The following is a 23,407-nucleotide window of genomic DNA, read 5'->3' on the forward strand; positions in this document are numbered from 1 at the left end:
TCATTAATCACTAATAGCCTAAAACTTACCCCCTTGATGTTATCTGATTCAATTTAGTAAGATCAATCTTAATCTGAACACTCATCAGAATGTTCAATAGATCAGAATGTTCATCAGAATGTTCATATGATCAGAATGTTCATCAGAATGTTCATCTGATAGTACATGTCAGAATGTTCATATTCATCAGAATGTTCAATACCTGGATTCTGGGTCAAAAATCTCAAAGCGTGAGATTTTGTGTTGATTTGATCCAAAAATCTCTCTATAATCTTAAGCATTTAATGTTTGGTTATAAGAAGATAGATTTAAGGTTTAACCACCATGTAAAACCTTAACCATCAATCAACCTATCACCTTTCTTTTTCCCAAACGGCTAGTTTCTCTCTCTCCTAGCCACTACTTTTTCAGTTTCATCTTTTCCAATGCAAAAACTGTCAAGTCACTTCCTCTTTCCTCCCTCAACTGAACACGTTTTGGCCCTATAATAACCAACAACTGTTCAGATTATTTCCATCACACTTCTACTTTCCAAAACCAACTTTCTTCCATTCACTCTTCAAACAAAATCTGCTCTGTTTTCTAACGAGAATGGCGAGAACCAAAACCACCTCACGCGCTCACTCCCAATCACCACCACACGCTGCTGAATATCAACCCTCTGATCATTCTCCACTCAACAAAACCCCTGTTCATACCGTTCTCCCTGATGTGGTCATTCCTCTGTTTGAACCACCAAAACCTAAATCTTCTAAAAAATCCATTCCTAAACCAAAACCTAAGGCAACCAGAAGATCAACCAGAATGAAGAAATCTTCATCCACACCAACCACTTCTCATGTGGATCTAATCTCTGATAATGAGAAAGAAGAGGAAGAAATGATGAATGAAGCATCTGATGAAGAACCATCTCTGAAAAAGGAAATGCTTCTGACAAAATAGAGAAAGTTGAGGAAGAACTCTCTGATAAAGGAAAAGGAGTCCATAAAGAAGAAGCAGACTCTGAAGAAACTGGAGAAACTCTTCTTCAAATGGCTAAAACTGCTAAGAAGGTTTACCAAAGGAGAAAGAAGATTGCTGCTGATGCTCTGTCTCTAAAGAAAACTTCTTCTCCATCTCTGGAAAATGAAGAAGTAGAAATAGAAGAAAATGTTGAGGAAGAAGCCCCTTCTAGGAAAAGAGGGAAAGGCAAGGACATTGCCATTCTTGCATCTGCTCTGAAAGTTCAAAATTTGGAGAAAATGGCTACTAGACCATTAAGTAGAGCCGAATACTTTGATTTTGAAAGTCTCAAAACAAAGGGCTGGAACTTAGAAGAATTCACAGATCCTCAAGGCTGGTCAGGGTTTGTTTCTACACAAGAACACACCTTTGAGGATTTGGTGAAAGAGTTTATGCTTCAATGAGAGTAAAGGAAGAAAAAGGAGAAAAATTCCTAGAGTCCACAGTCAAAGGGGTGAAATTTCAAGTCACTCAAGACTCTCTTTCAAACATTCTGAACATTCCCAATCAAGGTAACCAACTCTTTAACACTTGGTTTTCTAGCACTGATGTGACACGTGAGCAACTCATCCTAGAGTATACCAAACCAAACCTTGATTTTAACTCCACAAACCTCAAAGATGCTCCCAAAATTTATCATAACATGATTAGGCACACCATATTACCCAGATGTGGAACCTTTGAAGCAATCACTGATTTAGATCTTTGAATCCTTTATCACCTTACGAGCAAGACTCCCCTAAATCTCTGCTATGTCATGATTCAATACATGATTGACCAATGCTTCTCTATCAAGCAAAAGGTTGTTGGTTTACCATATGGGATGCATCTGACACCCATTTTCAAAGCTGTTGGTATCTCTCTAGATGGAGAAGAAGGTCAGGATACCTTCATGAAGTTCACAGCTAAAACCATAAGCCAACTACGTCTCACTTCAACCAACATGTCCATTCCTCAAAGGACTGGATCAGTAAAGAGAGTTGCTGATCAGAAAGTTCAGGAAGTCAGGAAGAAACAAAAGTTTGACAAGCCTGCTAAAAAGGACATTGGATCAAGTTCTCACAAAAATGAGAAAGGGAAACCTACTCCAGCTCAAGAAGTCTTTTCTCACATTGCTGAACATGCAAGAGAGCTGGTTGAAGCAAGCATTCAAGAGTTTGAAGCCATGCTTGCTAAGAAAGCTGTTGAGAATGTTGGAGAATCTGCTGAAGATCAGCAGAGAGTTGAAGTACCTTCTGGAGATTTAAGAGTTGAAGAAAATATTGAGCCTGAAGCTCAGAGTATTGATGAAAATACTAAGGAAGTTGCTGAGATCCTAGTATCCAACTCTTTTGGAAGTAAACAAATGGAGATCGATGAAGAAGTTCAGATGGAACAAGAGAATGTCGGAGGCCATTCTGACTTTGACCTCAACATTGAAGACACTACAAATGATCTCTACAATGAGATCTTTCAAGATGCTCAAGGAGAAGACATTCAGCCAATTGATCAGAATGTTCAAGAAAAAGGAGATCAGAATGTTCCCTCTGCACCTGTTGAGCAGCTGTCAGCAGATCCCAATCCATTGGATTCAGGATCTTTGCCTTCTATGGAAGTTCAGCTTCTTGCTCAACCTAGTCAGAATGATCAACTTGATCAGAATGTTCCATCTGCTCAGAACATGGAACATGCTCAGTTTGTGAATCTGTCAACTTCAACCATGGGATCTACTGCTGGAATTAGCAAGTATCTAGTGTCCTCCCTACCAACTCCAGACACTATTCCTTCACCACCACCACCACCTCAATCCAGAACCACTCAAAAGCTTCCAAACATGTCTGCCCTGTTTGACTCTTTGAAAACTTTTGTCACAGCCAACAGAGAAAAATCTGAACCTTCTCATGCTGCTGCACCTGCTAAGCCTTCAAAGGCTGAGAAGATAGCTGCTAGGGCTCTCAGGGTTTCAACAAAAACCCACAAGATTGTCTGTGCACTTGCTGATTGGACTAAGAATGTTCATGCTCCTGGTCTGGCCATTGATCCATCAGTTTTTGATGATCCATCTGTGTTTGAGTCTGAACTATCCTCAGATTCTGGGGATTCAACTCCCTTAATCATTTCTGATCCTACTCCCAATCCTTTTTGCAGATGACTAAAGGGGGAGAAGCTTTAGGATTTTATGTCTTAAGTTTTATAAGTATTTAGGCCCTAAGTAGGCTAGTGATCATTAGTTATTGAAGTCTTATAAAACTTCATCTTTTGCATGATCATATGTACTTTCAATTTCTTTTTTGTTTTTGAACCATGTTCATCATACAAATGTACTTCATGAATGATATTAATGAATGAATATTGATGTTGGTTCAAAATTGCATATTTTTATTTATGCTATGGATTATAAAAATGAGGGGGAGCTTTTAACACTTCTAAAAACTCATAATGGATTATAAAAATGAGGGGGAGCATTAAAATAAATTTTTTAGCTCTTAGAATCTTCATATATAATCAAAATCCATAATCCTAAATCACAAGTTTATCATCTTCAAAAAGGGGGAGATTGTTGAGGCAAAATCCCTAATTAATTTTAAAGATAATAAACTTTAATGATTAAGGATTAAATGGACTTTGATTAATTCCTTGGTATTTAACTTGTGCTCTTGAGTGTTTTTACTAAGACAGGAACAAGGTTTAAATCATACCAAGAAACATGAAATCAAAGGACATTGAATAAATGAACTAAGTCTGAAGTTCAGAAAGTTAGTTCAGAATGTTGATTAGTGAGTTGATCAGAACGTTCTAATGAAAGTACAGAAGGGTGTTCATAAGCAAACCCAGATTCATCAAGAACATGAAGAACATGCAAGTACACTTGACATGAATAAATGGTCCAGAAAAGTACATCTGCATGGATCCATCAACAAATAAAGGCATGAACAAGGATTTATGTCAAAATGACCTTTAATGTTCATCTAAGACTATGAACATTAAAGTACTAGGAATATTCCAATGTGAATTTAATCCTAGATGTTGAATTCACTGCACTTTAGTTATGTACTTACTATTAGGATTGATTACATTAAAAGGTAGTCTTACAAATCATCCTAAAGTAAGCACAAATGGAACATTCTGATGGTCAGAATGTCATGTCTGCGCATGCTTCCAACCATGAACAGTGTAGTTGGTGAAAAGTTAGCAAGCAAAGCAAAAGATATCTTGCATCAGAGATAACCTGTCCTATGAGCTGTAATCAAGCAAATTTCTTTGAAGCATGGGCCTGAAGTTGCAGATCCACTATCCTCTCTCTCCTGCACAAAGTCCAAGACAGATTTGTTTCAACTTTATCCCACCTTTTCCAGCAACTTTTGATGCATATGGAGAAGCTACTTTTTGATGGATAAAACCCAACAAATCTCATGTCACGTACTGGACAAGCCCAGAAATTCATCAAACATTCATCATTGATGAACCCAGATGAAGAACATCATGAATATCAAACATTCTGATGAAGAAAACAACATTCTGATGTTCATCCTGGGAACACAACAACATTCTGATGGTCAGAATGTTCACCCAAATTTTCAAGTAAAAGCTTTTGGGGCCCAGGACACGTGGCATAACACCATTGGTCACCTTACAACGGCTATATGAGCCCAAAAACTCTATAAATAGAGATCAAAGGCTCAACATTACTTGCACCATTGCAAAGCATACAAGAAAACAACTTGATTTTGTTTGAAGCTCTTGCAATCTAAAATTGATCAATCTCTAAGGCTTTCATTTACTTAGTGCACATCAATACTCTCTGTTATCTCTAAGATAACTTCTCTTTCTCTCTTCTTGTCTGTTTGATTCACAAACATTCAAACCTTCATATAAATTGTAACAAAGTCTCATCTAGCTTTAGGGGTACTAAAGTGTTAGTTTGAGCAAAGGTTGTAAAAGTCTAAGTGGTTAACTTAGCAACAAGGTGCAAGCCTGCTGAGGCTTAGAGAATACAGGATTGTAATTGTTCAGGTGAACACAGATTGTAAGGTGCAGGATTTGAGAGGTTATCTCAAGCATCATGGTGGAAAAATCTCACAAAACTGTGAGGAGTAGACTAGCCCACATTGGGTGAACTACTATAAATCTCTGTGTGTTCTTTCCTTCTTCCTTATACTCTTTTAAATACTGCAAACACAAACACACACACACAAACATAGTTACTTTGTTAAAACTATTTTTGCACTCAGACATCAGAACGTTCTGAAGTCTGCTATTAACTTAACCATTCCAAGTTTCCACTTGAAAATTATTTTTTTTAAGTTACAGGTTAATTTTTAAAGGGTCACAATTCAAACCCCCCTTTCTTGTGACTATTTTATCTACTTCATAGTTGTCATATACATAAATCAACTTCATATAACCATATCAAACTATCCATAGAGGATTCATAAGACAATCGGCTCTTAAAACCAATTTCATCAAAATTCGTCTCTCATTCCACAATTTCAACTATTGAAGCAATTGAACCAAAACCAAGTAAACAAGATTCAATGCCTCAACTAAGTATACCTCTAGGATACATATAAGTGCAGTAGAGTATACAATTGCGTTTCACCGGCTAAACACGACGAAATCATGAAAATCACGAAGTTCGTCTCTCTTTATCATTTTTCAAGAAAAATCCCATTTTCAAAGCAAAACGAGTTAAGACTTGATGAAACCAATCACAACCTTTTTTAGAAATCATATAATCAGTACACAACCTTAATCCTACTTCATTTCCACGAGAAAAACAAGTTTCCGGAAAATTGACGTTTTGGACCATTTTTCAAAAGTTAAGTGAAATTCACAAAATCAACTCCAATTCGATTCAAACGATGTTCCAGTAGGTTTAAGTGTGTAAATAGAGGTTAAACAAGTCAAAAGAAACATTTTAAAAAGCTCGGATTGGCCCCCAAGTGCACGAAGCGAAAATTCAAAAATGGCTGAACTAGGAGCTGCACGCTTAAGCGTCCTCATAACAGTTCAAAAAGTTTCGGGTTCCAACCCCTTTTCACCCCAAAATCCCAATTTGATCATTCCAAACCCCAAAACTTAATCCCAAAGATGTTTATAGGTCATATACACTTCAAAACACTTAAACATGCATAAGTTTTGAGATTAAAACATCAACAAAACAAAATTCACCAATTCACCAAACTTCCACAACTTTCAACAACAACAACAATTTTCATCATCAATTCACCAATTCATGATACCCAATGCTTAAATTCATCAATAACACATTTAACAACAACAACATCATCTAATCATGAATTCATCCTCAATTTAACAACCACAACATCATTCATTATCAATTTCACACAAAAACACATCATGTTCACATATACCCATTTTGACATACAAATTCAACAACAACAACACAATTATCATTCAATTCATGTACATAATCATGTCATCAAAATTAAGCACGAATTTCTACAACAAAATTCAAATTCACCACTTAAGCAAAGAATTAGGGAAGAACTACAACTATTAATTATGATTGAATTATAACCCCCTTACCTTAATTCTTCACAATCACCAACTAAGGCTTCACTTTAGCTCCAAAGACTTGAATCTCTAGCTCCCTCTAGCTCTCTCTAGATCTTTCTCTTCAAACCCTTATCTTCTCTTGCTCTTTCTCTCTCTACCTCTTCTCTCAAAATGAAAAATGATGGTGTAAACCCTATTTCTTCAAAGAATAGAGTTTAAATAGGCTCTACCTAATTGGGCTCAACTCACAATGCCTTAATGGGCCTAACCCATTACTAATCTAACCCAAAATGTTACTACCCACTTAACGGTAAAATATAATAATAACGGTCACCTACCGGTAATAAAACAATTCACTACAACTCCCTAGCACTTAGTAAAATAATACTAGTTCTCACTAAGCACTAAAAAAATCCTCGTCAAAATTACTAAATTACCCCTGCTCACAAAAAGACTAAAATACCCCTGAGCTCAAAATGACTAAAATACCCTTCTAACACAGAATTCTACACTCCCACCCTAAAAATACACACAGAGGCAATTAATCACATAAGAGCACATATAAAAACACAAATAAATAATAAAATAAATCTAGCGAAAAATCGGGTTGTTACAACTCTCCCCCACTAAAAAGAATTTCCGCCCTCGAAAATTATCTGAAGGAAACAACTCTGGATACGAAACCTTCATCCTACTCTCCGATTCCTCAGTGGCACTCTCTCCAGTTGGTCCAACCCAAATCACTTTTAACCAAAACGATCTCCTTGCCACGCAAACGCTTCACTTCATGATCCTCAATCCTAACTGGCCAAGTCTCAACGGTCAAATTATCTCTTACTTCGAAATCATCCACTTGAATCACATGAGACGCATCATAGACATACTTCCGCAATTGAGACACATGAAACACATCATGAAGATTCGACGGAGATGATGGTAGCGCAATCCAATACGCTACAACCCCAACCTTCTCAATAATCTCAAATGGTCCAACAAAACGAGGAGCCAGCTTCCGACACTTCAAAGCTCGACCAACGCCGGTTACAGGATTCACTCTCAAAAACACATGATCACCAACCTGAAACTCAATGTCTTTCCTCCTCTTATCATGATAACTCTTCTGCCTACTCTGAGATGCTTTCATCTTCTCTTGAATCATCTTAACCTTTTTCGTAGTCTCTTGCACAACCTCAGGTCCTAACAAAGCACTTTCTCCTGACTCATACCAACATAACGGTGTCCTACTCCTCCGTCCATACAAAGCCTCAAACGGTGCCATTCCGATACTAGAATGAAAACTGTTGTTGTAAGTAAACTCAATCAACGGTAAACATTCAACCCAACTGACACCTTGCTCCAAAACACAAGCTCTCAACAAATCTTCCAAACTCTGAATAGTCCTCTCTGTCTGACCATCAGTCCGGGGATGTTAAGCAGAACTCAACCTCAACTTAGTTCCCAAAGCTGCTTGCAAACTCTCCCAAAACTTGGAAGTAAACCTCGGATCCCGATCCGACACAATACTAGAAGGAATACCATGCAATCGAACAATCTGCTCAATGTAGATCTCAACCAACTTTGCCACAGACATACCGGTCTTGATAGGGACAAAATGTGCCGACTTCGTCAATCGATCAACAACCACCCAAATGGAATCAAAACCCTTCACAGTCTTTGGCAACACACCAACAAAATCCATAGATACTATCCCACTTCCACTCTGGCACAAACAACGGTTGCATCAAACCCGACGGTTTCTGATGTTCAATCTTATACTTCTGACAAACCAAACAAGCATACACAAACTCTGCAATCTCCTTCTTCATTCCAGACCACCAAAACAACCTCTTCAAATCCTGATACATCTTAGTCGCTCCTGGATGAATACTCAGACTACATCTGTGACCTTCTTCCAAAATTCGTCTCTTAAGCTCAAGAACATCTGGTACACAAACACGATCACGAAACATCGAAACACCGTTCTCCTCCAACTTGAAGTCTCCACCCTTACCTTGATTAACCAACACCACTCGATCTACAAGTTCTAAATCTTCCTTCTGACCATTCCTAATCTCTTCCAAAATGTTATTCGTCAGCTTCAACATTCCCAACCTCACACCCTCCGGTGTCAACTCACTAACCAAACTCAAATCTCGAAACTGCTCAATCAACTTCAACTCTTTAACCATCAAAGCAGACATATGCAACGACTTCCTACTCAAAGCATCAGCAACAACATTCGCCTTTCCAGGATGAAAACTCAACTGAAAATCAAAATCCTTAAGATACTCCAACCATCTTCTCTGCCTCATATTTAACTCCTTCTGATCAAACAAGTACTTCAAACTCTTGTGATCACTGAACACTTCAAACTTAGAACCATACAAATAGTGCCTCCAAATCTTCAACACATACACAACGGCCGCTAATTCCAAGTCATGAGTCTGATAATTCTTCTCATGCACTTTCAACTGCCTCTAAACAAAGGCCACAACCTGACGATTCTGCATAAGCACACCACCAAGACCCATCTTAGAAGCATCACAATACACAACAAACGATTCCTTCGGATTCGGCAAAATCAACATTGGAGCTGAAGTCAACCTCTTCTTCAACTCTTGGAAACTCTTCTCACACTTAGCATCCCAAACATAAACTTGTCCTTTCTGAGTCAACTGCGTCAATGGAAATGCCAACTTAGAGAATCCCTCAATGAACCTCCGATAATAACCTGCTAATCCAAGAAAGCTTCTAAATTCAAAAACAGACTTAGGTGATTCCCACTGCAACACTGCATCAACCTTCGATGGGTTCACGACAATACCACCTTTAGAAATCACATGACCAAGGAAACTCACTTCCCGCAACCAAAACTCATACTTCAATAACTTAGCAAACAATTTCTTCTCCTTCATGACCCCCAACACAATCCTCAAATGATCGGCATGCTCTTCTTCTGACTCCGAATACACTAAAATATCATCTATAAACACCACCACAAAACGGTCCAAAAAAGGATGAAATATCCTATTCATATATTCCATGAAGACACCTGGCGCATTGGATACTCCAAATGGCATCACAGAATACTCATAGTGCCCATACCTTGTTCGGAACGCGGTTTTGGATATATCTTCTGCCTTTACTCTAATCTGATGATATCCTGACCTCAAATCAATCTTACTGAACGCTTCCACACCAACTAACTGATCCATCAAATCATCAATCCTCGGAAGCGGATACCGATTCTTAATCGTCAACTTGTTCAACTGCCGATAATCCACACACAACCTCATGCTTCCATCCTTCTTCTTAACCAACAGCACTGGAGCACCCCACAGAGAAACACTCAGCCTGATAAACTGCTTCTGGAGCAACTCTTCCAACTGCTTCTTCAACTCTCCCAACTCTGACGCATACATTCGATAAGGTGCAATTGAGATAGGACTCATTCCTGGTAACAAATCAATTGCAAACTCAACTTCCCTATCTGGCGGCAACTCGGTAATGTCGTCCGAAAAAACTTCCGGAAACTCTTGCACTACAGGCAAATCACCAACTCCTTTCTCACTACTCTCCTTCAACGAAGCAAACATCATGAACACACTAGCTTCATCATCCAAAGACTTCTTCACTTGCTCCGCGGTCAAGAACTGCCCACCTTCCTCAGCTACCGGCTTCGAAAACGTTATACTCTTGGTGAAACAATTAATGTTAACACCAAAAGTCAACATCCAATCCATACCAAAAATCACGTCCATATGCTTTAACGGAAGACACACAAGATCCAACTCAAAATCAACGTTACCAAAACTAACAGGACACTTAGCACACACTAAGGAAGTAGTCATCAAACCACTAGCTGGGGTATCGATAACCATCCCTCGAGACAACAGAGTCACAACCAAACCCAAACGTTCAACACAACTAGCCGCGATAAAAGAATGAGTAGCACCAATATCAATAATTGAAATCAAAGGAGTACTATTGATAAAACACATTCCTCGGATGAGATTATCCGGATGCTCCACCTCTTCCGCATTCAGTGCAAACACCTTCCCCGCCGCCTTCTTCGGCTTGGTACACTTAGTACTGATGTGACCATTCTCACCACAATTGTAGCAAGTGATCTCCTTCTTGCATTCAAACATCTTGTGACTTGCTTCCCCACACTTGTAGCAACTCTCTCCCTTCTTGCAATCACTAGAGTAATGACCCAAGATTCCACACTTGTAGCATCTCACCTCAGCAACATTCGGCTTAGAGCCTCCACCAGATTCCTTTTTCTTTCCTTTGTCCTTGTTGTACGGCTTCCTAAATCCATGAACTTTTCCCTTCTTCTCATTCATCGCCTTATAATGGTTAGCCTTGATCCTTCCGGCATCATCAAACATACGACACTTGTGCACCAAAGTGTCAAAATCTCAGATCTCCTGAATACACATATACTGATAGATATCGGGCCTCAAACCGCTCTCAAACTTCACACACTTAGAAACCATCGCATCCTCAGCATTGATGTATGGACAAAACCTCGAAAGCTCCTCAAACTTTGCAGCATACTTAGCCACTGAACGGTTCTCTTGCTTCAAGTTCAAGTCCTCAAATCCTCAGGAAAGTACTTCCTGAAAAACAGAGTCTTGAACATAGCCCAAGTCACAACTTCTCCACTAGCCTCAAGCCTCCCCTTAGCATTGGTCCACCAATACTCAGCCTCCTCAGCAAGCATATGAGTAGCCAATCTGACCTTCTGATCCTCACTAGTCACCATAGCATGAAATATCCTCTCCATGGCTTGCATCCATGTTTGAGCTCCATCCGGGTCATACCTACCCTTGAACGTCGGCGGACTGTTTCGCAAGAAACGATCAAGCCTCCGCTCCTCAGCTTCTTCAAGATCACGATGACCAACCGCCGCTGCTCATTAGCCTGAGCCAACACTTGTGCCATTGCAATCAAAGCCTCTGCAATCGCCCCATCATCTCTACCACCAGCCATCTCACCACTACACAAAACCAACTAATAGATAAGAACAACAGCACAACAAGACAAGTATCGAAGGTAACTCATCTCCATTCGCATACTAACAGGAAAATTCAACGGATGCTAGTCCGGAAGACTGACCACGGCTCTGATACCAACTTGTAACGCCCTATTTCTATTAAAGCGATAAAACACGCAAATATAGCAGATATTCAAGAAATAGACGCTACGTCTCAACTAAATCCAAATCAACATGCATATATAAAAATATTTCAACAGTCGCAGCAGATACAAATCATATATCTCCAACATATACATGCCATGGTCAACAATACATCATCATATAAAATCCTCCAAGTCCTGACAAATGGGCAAATCTCAACAATAAAACAAAATCCAACAAAACATAAAGACACCGACAACCTAATCAGAGCCTAAACCTACGACTCCAAACAATAGCGGAGATAGCTCCCGCTATCCAAGCACTCACCAAAAGCGAACTACTCTTGCACAACGTCTACCCATCCACACAGACATGTAGGCAGTCAAAACCACTAGAGGTTAGCTTTACATCAATCATAATCAGTAATAAACAACTTGACATAAATAAATCAATTCAATCCTTCACTAATTAACATGAACAATTAGCTTCCATTCACATATTCACACAACAATTCCAATCATCACAAGTATGTATTCATCAAACACACTTATCATCAACATTCATCATTCAAATGCAACAATCACGACTCATGCCAATATGATATGCGCCTATACTCGACACATATATGCATGTGGTACCAAGTCTCCTCAAGGTCATCACCCATGATGCAACAAAAACATCATAATCACCTCAATTGGATATAAAATCTGCCACCATCAGTCATGAATGCATGAACATATGACTCGACTACAAATGCATATGTCCACACAAACAATTCACCACACCATCACCAATATCTAGTATATATGTATTCAACAACAATTCACCACAACTTGACATATATACAATCACCAACATCATCCACAATTCAATCTACACATAGTTGTCATATACATAAATCAACTTCATATAACCATATCAAACTATCCATAGAGGATTCATAAGACAATCTGCTCTTAAAACCAATTTCATCAAAATTCGTCTCTCATTCCACAATTTCAACTATTGAAGCAATTGAACCAAAACCAAGTAAACAAGATTCAATGCCTCAACTAAGTATACCTCTAGGCTACATACAAGTGCACTAGAGTATACAATTGCGTTTCACCGGCTAAACACGACGAAACGATGTTCCAGTAGGTTTAAGTGTGTAAACAGAGGTTAAACAAGTCAAAAAAAACATTTTAGAAAGCTCGGATTGGCTCGGATTGGCCCCCAAGTGCACGAAGCGAAAATTCAAAAATGGTTGAACTGGGAGTTGCACGCTTAAACGTCCTCAGCACGCTTAAGCGTCCAACTTCCAGTAGCTTCTGGAGGTTGCTCGCTTGGAGCACGCTGATGGCTCGCTGGGTAGCTCGCTTAAGCGTCCTCTGCACGCTTAAGCGTCCTACACCGGAACAGTTCAAAAAGTTTCGGGTTCCAACCCCTTTTCACCCCAAAATCCCAATTTTGATCATTCCAAACCCCAAAACTTAATCCCAAAGATGTTTATAGGTCATATACACTTCAAAACACTTAAACATGCATAAGTTTTGAGATTAAAACATCAACACCACAAAATTCTCCAATTCACCAAATTTCCACAACTTTTAACAACAACACCAATTATTATCACCAATTCACCAATTCATGATACCAAATGCTTCAATTCATCAACAACACATTTAACAACAACAAAAACATCATCTAATCATGAATTCATCCTCAATCTAACAACCACAACATCATTCATCATCAATTTCACACAAAAACACATCATGTTCACATATACCCATTTTGACATACAAATTCAACAACAACAACACAATTGTCATTCAATTCATGTACATAATCATGTCATCAAAATTAAGCACAAATTTCTACAACAAAATTCAAATTAACCACTCAAGCAAAGAATTAGGGAAGAACTACAACTATTAATTATGATTGAATTCTAACCCCCTTACCTTAATTCTTCACAATCACCAACCAAGGCTTCACTTTAGCTCCAAAGACTTGAATCTCTAGCTCCCTCTAGCTCTCTCTCGATCCTTCTCTTCAAACCCTTATATTCTCTTGCTCTTTCTCTCTCTACCTCTTCTCTCAAAATGAAAAATGATGGTGTAAACCCTATTTCTTCAAAGAATAGAGTTTAAATAGGCTCTACCTAATTGGGCTCAACTCACAATGCCTTAATGGGCCTAACCCGTTACTAATCTAACCCAAAATGTTACTACCCACTTAACGGTAATATATAATAATAACGGTCACCTACCTGTAGTAAAACAATTCACTACAACTCCCTAACACTTAGTAAAATAATACTAGCTCTCACTATGCACTAAAAATAATCCTCATCAAAATTATTAAATTACCCTTACTCACAAAAAGACCAAAATACCCCTGAGTTCAAAATGACTAAAATACCCTTCTAACACCGAATTCTACACTCCCACCCTAAAAATACACACAGAGGCAATTAATCACATAAGAGCACATATAAACACACATAAATAAATAATAAAATAAATCTAGCGAAAAATCGGGATGTTACAATTGAACCAAAACCAAGTAAACAAACTCTAGTGCCTCAACTATGTATACACTTAGATCACATATAAGTGCAGTTGAGTATACATGCGCGTTTCACCGGCCAAATACGACGAAATCATGAAAAACACAAAGTTCGTCTCTCTTTACCACTTTTTCAAAGAATTCCATTTTCAAAGCAAAACAAGTAAAAACTCATTGAAACCAATCACAACCATTTTTAGAAACCATATAATCAGTATACAAACTTAGTCCTACACTCTTCCCTTGAGAAATCGAGTTTTCGGAAACATTCATGTTCTTGAACTATTTTCAAAAGTTAAGTGAAATTCACAAAACCAAGTCGAATCTAATTCAATTGATGTTACAAAGGTTTAGAAAACTCAAATAAATTTAATTACATCAAAAGAATCAGTTTGGAACCACCCAGATCGATCCCCATAGCCCGAAACACCCGAAACGAGAAGTGCAGTTCTGGGCATCTTTCTTAAGCCAGCTGAGCTCGCTTAAGCCAGATTTCTCCAGGCAGAGCTCGCTCAGAGCTAGCTTAATCCAGATTGACAGCACAGTGAAAACTCAGTTTTCGTTTCGTCATTTCGCGCGAGAAATCCAAATCGTTAATCCGACTTCGATTCCGTTTTCGCCTACGGGTTCCTTACACTTAGCTTTATCTTATTCCACAGAAAATTCATGTTCCAACCATCCCAAAACAGATTGCCCAAACCTCACATAAACACTCATTTTCAAAACGGTTCACAATCGAATTTTCACACGAAACTCCCGTTTTCTCCCAAACGACTCAACAACCATTTTCTTAACATCAAAACAGAAAATTCAATTTGTCTAACTCACCCAACAATACCAAAAACTCGTTCAACAACCAATTATTCAAAATGTTCATTTTGGTCCTTCACATGAACAACTTAACACAAACTTCACAAATTCAAACCACAACTCCACAAATGGAATACCCATGGTATAATTCAGCAACAACAACATATCCAATTCAACAACAACCTCAATTAAACATGAATTCATCACAATCAACAACAAAAACACTAATTTTTATCAATTTGAGCAAAATCAACAAATTTTCATATAACCACAATTCAAGTATGTAAAATCAACAACAACAACAACATGTTTAGCATCAATTTCACCTACCAAAAATTAGCATCAAAATAGGAGCGCGAATTTCAACATATAAATTCACAATAATCACTTTTCATAATTAAGCACTTATGAATTTAAGTAGAAAAAGATGATTATAACTTAAATTATGAATGACCACTATCCCCCTTACCTCAAATTAGCACAATCCTAGCCTTAGCTTCACTTTATCTCCTTGAATCTCTACCCCCTTCTTGATCTTCAAGCTCTTCTCTTCCTACTCTTTTTCTCTTCCTCTAGCTCTTTCTCTCTCTATCTCTCTCAAATGTTATGCGAAATGAATGTGTAACCCTATTTCCTCTAAAGACTAGATTTTATATAGGCTCCTCACTATTGGGCTTAATCCTTAATGTCTTAATGGGCTCAAAATACTCATTAACCAATTCACAAAGTTTCTACTCACTTACGGTTAAAAATAACGGATAGTTACCGGCTATTAATCAATTACCCCACTCACTAGTGATTTAGTAGAAATAACTATTCCTACTCAAAACACTCCTAAAATGATCTTCACGGTGGAATTACTAATTTACCCTTGCTCACGAAATGACCAAAATACCCCTAAATTCAGAATGACTAATATACCCTTTAACACCAAACCCATTAAAATACACACATAGACAATTAATCATATACGAGCACATACAAACACACATAAAAACAATTAAAATATATCTAACGCAAATTGGGTTGTTACACCGTACCCCACCTGGCGAAGGGCCAGGGTGTAGTAAGGGCCTTGAGTTCGAAAGATGGGGCGATGAATACGTCCCCGTGCCTCTGGCATTTGTCGCATCTTTTCACATATTCCATTAAGTTGTTCTTCATCGTGGGACAATAGTAGCCTGCTTTTAACAATTTCCTAGCCAGGGAGCGCCCTCCCAAGTGTTGGCCGACGATGGCTTCGTGCACTTCTTCCAGTGCGTATGTAGATTCATCAAGGTCGAGGCATTTCAAAAGCAGGGTGGAGAATCCTCTCTTAAAAAGTCATCCTTCAATGATGGTGTGTGTAACACCCTATTTTATTATTTATTTATTTGATTGAGTTTAGAGTCTTTTTTATAATTTAATTAATATATTTGATAAGTGGTATTTTTATTATGTGTTAATATTTATTAGTAGCCCCTATTTTATACTACCTCCGTCCCTAATTATAAGACCCTTTTGAGAATTTTTTTTGTCCCTTTTTATAAGACCCCTTTGCTATTTCCAACTACATTAATTATTTCTTTACATACATGCCCCTATTTATTATACATCTTTTTCTTCAATCAACAATAAGTAACTTGTTGAAAACATAAACCAACCCTCTCTCTTAAAGGATAAAATTGTAAAAACAATAGTAATTACAAACATATTTAATACAAATATCCACTATCATAATTCCCGTTATTTTTTCAAAAGGGCCCTATAATTAGGGACGGAGGTAGTATATTTAGTGGAAGAATATATTTAGTGGGAGAATATATTTAGTGGAAGAATATATTTAGTGGAGAAATATAATTATTTAGAATAATGAGGCTTTGGGGCAGAATTGGAATTAAGAGAAAATAAATAGGTTAAGGTTTATATAAAAGGAGAGCTAGAGTTAGAAAATATATTACGTGCAAAACTGTTTTGGAGAAAGAGGAGAAACCTAAAGAAAGAGGAGAAACGAAGAGAAGAGAAGAGTCAGAGAAGGAGAAGTCTGTAGAACCTTGCTGTCAATTAATCTAAGGTAAGGGTGGGACTAACCTTCTTTAATCATAAGTATATGGTTCTGAAATAGGGTTTAACATGTTTGTTGTTGTTTTATTTTGATGATTAGAGAAGTTAGGGTTTGAAAAGAAGATAGGGTTTTGAATTGCACTTTAATTGATGACTTATGCTCAGTTGATGATTTATGTTATGTTGTTGTTGATTTGTGGTTGGATTCATGATTATGAGTTGTGGTTGTTGATGATTGTTGTTGTTAATGTCATATTATGAATTGGGTATGAATTATGTTGAGTTGTTGTTGTTGATTGTGATGATTTTGAATGAATGTGAAGTTTGAATAATATAAGTTGATTTTTCTGATTATTTTCATCTCTGCCCTGAATTTTGATATGAAAACTGGTATTGATCGGTGCGGAATTGGTCTTAGGTGTAAACACGAAAGTTGTAGGTATGGATGTTAGCTTTCTAATGTCATTGGTCTGACGTCAAAAAGATTTATAGAACTTGAGTTATGGTGAAATTACTGCACGTAGGTCACAATGAATTTTTATGAATTTTAGCACAACTTTTCCCGAATTTTGATATGAAAACTGGTATTGATCGGTGCAGAATTGATCTTAGGTGTAAACACATAAGTTGTAGATATGGATGTTACCTTTCTAATGCTATTGATTTCACTTCAAAATGATTTATAGAACTTGAGTTATGGTCAAATTACTGCACGAAGGTCACAACAAAATTGCCCAGTGACATCATTCTCTGTTTCATGTTTTTGCATTTTGTTCATATATTTCTGTTTTGAATTGGTCTTTGGTATAAACATGAAAGTTGTTGATAATTGCGATATCTTTCCAGTAGCATTGGTTTGACATGAAAATATGTTATGTTTAATTTATTATGTTTTTACAAAGATGCATGATGAATTGTTGATGTTTGAATAAGATGTTAAGATGCTAAGTTGTTGAGTTGTTAAGATGTTAAGATGCGAAGTTGTTGAGTTGTTAAGATGTTAAGATGTCAAGTTGTTGAGTCTATTCATACAAACGATGAGGGCTTAAGCCCTGGAGCATTTTGCTCAGTAGCGACGAGGGCTCAAGCCCTGGAGCCTTGTGCTCAATAGCGACGAGGGCTCAAGCCCTGGGAGCCTTTTATGCTCAATAGAGACAAGGACTTATGCGCTGAATGGTACCACATGCATGATGTCTTAGTTGTTGTTGCATTGTCGAAGTTAAAGAGTTGTTGTTGCATCGTCCTTGATGTCTAGTCGAAGTTGTGGATGTCGTAGTTGATCTATTGTCGTTGTTGCCAAGTTGTCAATAAATTAAGGAGTTGAATTAATAAGTATTATGATGAAGTAACATAGTTAAATAAGTGTTATTTATGTTGTTAAATTCTGCTGATGAATTATATGCTTATTATTATTGAATGTGAAATCTCATCCCTTCTGCATGGAAATTGTTGCCATACATGGGTAACTTGCAGGTGACCAAGAATAGTTGCAGTCTTGAGTAGTCTCCGTCGTGTCGTCTTAGGTCGCTCTGATACATAACGAGATGGAGATATTGCTTGTTTTCCATGTGTTACGTATTTGCCATGAACAATGTTATTTTATCATGAACTATGTTATTTGTCAAGAACTATGTTTGATTATGAATTATGTTGAAGAACCTTTGATTTGGATTTTAATAAGTTGGATGACGTTGAGGCCATAGTGCCATTATGATGAATAAATTAAGATGTTTTATTTTCCGCTGCAAAGTAATTGAAATATTGACATGTGCTGTTTGAATAAATAGTGACTTTATCCTATTTGAAATTTATGAAAGAAGTTTGACATCCTGTTTTAAGTTGAATAATCTGATTTATTATTGAAATTTTTATATGTTGGGAAAACGGGGTGTTAAATTGGTATCAGAGCCTGGTTGGTCCGTTCGGCCAAGTAGATGAGTCGTTGTGTTGTGTGACGGTCGAATACTGTCGTTGTGTTTTCTAATTAATGGTTATGTTTTATTATGTGATCATGTTTAACTGACTAACTTTAATGTGGTTTTTGTGTATTGTTTGAAGTTTCTATTTTTTTATATATGGTTTAAGATATTTAAGCAATAATTAAATTCATTTTTCTCCAGTGCTCTGAATTTCGAAAACGAAATTTTTCTAAGTTGGGGAGAGTTGTAACGCCCTATTTAATTATTTATTTATTTGATTGAGTTTAGAGTCTTTTTATAATTTAATTAATATATTTGATAAGTGATATTTTTATTATGTGTTAATATTTATTAGTAGCCCCTATTTTATATATCTAGTGAGAGAATATATTTAGTGGAAGAATATATTTAGTGGAGAAATATATTTATTTAGAATAATGAGGTTTTGGGGCAGAATTGGAATTAAGAGAAAATAAATAGAAGTTTATATAAAAGGAGAGCTAGAGTTAGAAAATATATTACATGCAAAATTGTTTTGGAGAAAGAGGAGAAACCTAGAGAAATAGGAGAAACGAAGAGAAGAGAAGAATCAGAGAAGGAGAAGTCTGTAGAACCTTGCTGTCAATTAATCTAAGGTAAGGGTGAGACTAACCTTCTTTAATCATAAGTATATGGTTCTGAAATAGGGTTTAACATGTTTGTTGTTGTTTTATTTTGATAATTAGAGAAGTTAGGGTTTGAAAAGAAGATAGAGTTTTGAATTGCAATTTAATTGATGAATTATGCTAAGTTGATGATTTATGTTATGTTGTTGTTGATTTGTGGTTGGATTCATGATTATGAGTTGTGGTTGTTGATGATTGTTGTCGTGAATGTCATATTATGAATTAGGTATGAATTATGTTGAGTTGTTGTTGTTGATTGTGATGATTTTGAATGAATGTGAAGTTTGAATAATATAAGTTGATTTTTCTAATTATTTTCATCTCTGCCCCGAATTTGATATGAAAACTGGTATTGATCGGTGCGGAATTGGTCTTAGGTGTAAACACAAAAGTTGTAGGTACGCATGTTAGCTTTCTAATGCCATTGGTCTGTTGTCAAAACGATTTATAGAACTTGAGTTATGGTCAAATTACTGAACGTAGGTCACAGTGAATTTTTATGAATTTCAGCACAACTTTTCCCGAATTTTGATATGAAAACTGGTATTGATCGGTGCAGAATTGATCTTAGGTGTAAACACATAAGTTGTAGATATGGATGTTAGATTTCTATTGCCGTTGGTTTCACTTCAAAATGATTTATAGAACTTGAGTTATGTTCAAATTACTGCACGTAGGTCACAACGAAATTGCACAGTGACATCATTCTCTGTTTCATGTTTTTACGTTTTGTTCATATGTTTCTGTTTTGAATTGGTCATTCATGAAAGCTGTTGATAATTGAGATATCTTTCCAGTAGCCTTGGTTTGACATGAAAATATGTTATGTATAATTTATTATGTTTTTACAAAGATGCATGATGAATTGTTGATGTTTGAATAAGATGTTAAGATGCCAAGTTGTTGAGTTGTTAAGATGTTAAGATGTTAAGATGCCAAGTTGTTGAGTTGTTAAGATGTTAAGATGCCAAGTTGTTGAGTCTATTCATACAAACGACGAGGGCTCAAGCCCTGGAGCATTTTGCTCAATAGCGACGAGGGCTCAAGCCCTGGAGCCTTGGGCTCAATAGCGATGAGGGCTCAAGCCCTGGAGCCTTGTGCTTAAAAGTGACGAGGGCTCAGGCCCTGGGAGCCTTTTATGCTCAATAGAGACAAGGACTTATGCCCTGAATGGTACCACATGCATGATGTCTTAGTTGTTGTTGCATTGTCGAAGTTAAAGAGTTGTTGTTGCATCGTCCTTGATGTCTAGTCGAAGTTGTGGATGTCGTAGTTGATCTATTGTTGTTGTTGCCAAGTTGTCAATAAATTAAGGAGTTGAATTAATAAGTATTATGATGAAGTAACATAGTTAAATAAGTGTTATTTATGTTGTTAAATTCTGCTGATGAATTATATGCTTATTATTATTGAATGTGAAATCTCATCCCTTCTGCTTGGAAATTGTTGCCTTACATGGGTAACTTGCAGGTGACCAAGAATAGTTGCAGTCTTGAGTAGTCTCCGCCGTGTCGTCTTAGGTCACTCTGATACGTAACGGGATGGGGATATTGCTTGTTTTCCATGTGTCACGTATTTGCCACGAACAATGTTATTTTATCATGAACTATGTTATTTGTCAAGAACTATGTTTGATTATGAATTATGTTGAAGAACCTTTGATTTGAATTTTAATAAGTTGGATGATGTTGAGGCCATAATGCCATTATGATGAATAAATTAAGATGTTTTATTTTCCGCTGCAAAGTAATTGAAATATTGACAGGTGCGGTTTAAATAAATAGTGACTTTATCGTATTTGAAATTTATGAAAGAAGTGTGACATCCTGTTTTAAGTTGAATACTCTGATTTATTATTGAAATTTTTATATGTTGGGAAAACGGGGTGTTACAATTGGTATCAGAGCCTGGTTGGTCCGTCCGGCCAAGTAGATGAGTCGTTGTGTTGTGTGACGGTCGAATACTGTCGTTGTGTTTTCTAATTAATGATTATGTTTTATTATGTGATCATGTTTAACTGACTAACTTTAATGTGGTTTTTATGTATTGTTTGAAGTTTCTATTTTGTTATATATGGTTTAAGATATTTAAGCAATAATTAAATTCATTTTTCTCCTGTGCTCTGAATTTCGAGGTCGAAATTCTTCTAAGTTGAGGAGAGTTGTAACACCCTATTTTATTATTTATTTATTTGATTGAGTTTAGAGTCTTTTTATAATTTAATTAACATATTTGATAAGTGATATTTTTATTATGTGTTAATATTTATTAGTAGCTCCTATTTTATATATTTAGTGGGAGAATATATTTAGTGGAAGAATATATTTAGTGGAAGAATATAATTATTTAGAATAATGAGGCTTTGGGGCAGAATTGGAATTAAGAGAAAATAAATAGGTTAAGGTTTATATAAAAGGAGAGCTAGAGTTAGAAAATATATTACGTGCAAAACTGTTTTGGAGAAAGAGGAGAAACCTAGAGAAAGAGGAGAAACGAAGAGAAGAGAAGAGTCAGAGAAGGAGAAGTCTGTAGAACCTTGCTGTCAATTAATCTAAGGTAAGGGTGGGACTAACCTTCTTTAATCATAAGTATATGGTTCTGAAATAAGGTTTACCATGTTTGTTGTTGTTTTATTTTGATGATTAGAGAAGTTAGGGTTTGAAATGAAGATAGGGTTTTGAATTGCAATTTAATTGATGAATTATGCTCAGTTGATGATTTATGTTATGTTGTTGTTGATTTGTGGTTGGATTCATGATTATGAGTTGTGGCTATTGAGCACATAAGTCACAGTGAATTTTTATGAATTTCAGCACAACTTTTCCCGAATTTTGATATGAAAACTGGTATTGATCGGTGCAGAATTGATATTAGGTGTAAACACATAAGTTGTAGATATGGATGTCAGATTTCTAATTCCGTTGTTTTCACTTCAAAATGATTTATAGAACTTGAGTTATGGTCAAATTACTACACGTAGGTCACATCAAAATTGCACAGTGACATCATTCTCTGTTTCATGTTTTTGCGTTTTGTTCATATATTTCTGTTTTGAACTGGTCTTTGGTATAAACATGAAAGTTGTTGATAATTGCGATATCTTTCCAGTAGCATTGGTTTGACATGAAAATATGTTATGTATAATTTATTATGTTTTTACAAAGATGCATGATGAATTGTTGATGTTTGAATAAGATGTTAAGATGCCAAGTTGTTGAGTTGTTAAGATGTTAAGATGCCAAATTGTTGAGTTGTTAAGATGTTAAGATGTTAAGATGCCAAGTTGTTGAGTCTATTCATACAAACGAGGAGGGCTTAAGCCCTGGAGCATTTTGCTCAATAGCGACGAGGGCTCAAGCCCTGGAGCATTTTGCTCAATAGCGACGAAGGCTCAAGCCCTAGAGCCTTGTGCTCAATAGCGACGAGGGCTCAAGCCCTGGAGCCTTTTGCTCAATAGCGACGAGGGCTCAAGCCCTGGAGCCTTGTGCTCAAAAGTGACGAGGGCTCAAGCCCTGGGAGCCTTTTATGCTCAATAGAGACGAGGACTTATGCCCTGAATGGTACCACATGCATGATGTCTTAGTTGTTGTTGCATTGTCAAAGTTAAAGAGTTGTTGTTGCATCGTCCTTGATGTCTAGTCGTTGATCTATTGTCGTTGTTGCCAAGTTATCAATAAATTAAGGAGTTGAATTAATAAGTATTATTATGAAGTAACATAGTTAAATAAGTGTTATTTATGTTGTTAAATTCTGCTGATGAATTATATGCT

At 36.7% G+C, this 23,407-nt stretch overlaps 1 protein-coding gene across 1 annotated transcript; it reads left to right on the forward strand.

The window, feature by feature from the left end:
• Positions 1–1,771: 1,771 nt before the first annotated feature.
• LOC146947165 (uncharacterized) lies at positions 1,772–3,133 on the forward strand. The gene has a single exon (XM_085748398.1). It carries the CDS (start codon positions 1,772–1,774, stop codon positions 3,131–3,133), a length of 1,362 nt encoding a protein of 453 aa, XP_085604524.1.
• The last annotated feature ends 20,274 nt before the right edge of the window (positions 3,134–23,407 follow it).

This window comes from Medicago sativa, chromosome 2 (genome assembly GCF_051527215.1).
Source record: "Medicago sativa cultivar Bolivia chromosome 2, Bolivia_mono, whole genome shotgun sequence".
In the NCBI taxonomy this organism is placed as follows: Eukaryota; Viridiplantae; Streptophyta; class Magnoliopsida; order Fabales; family Fabaceae; genus Medicago; species Medicago sativa.

Bases quoted from the DNA above. Each gene is read 5' to 3' on its own strand.
- LOC146947165 (XM_085748398.1), top strand. From the start codon at position 1,772: ATGATTGACCAATGCTTCTCTATCAAGCAAAAGGTTGTTGGTTTACCA.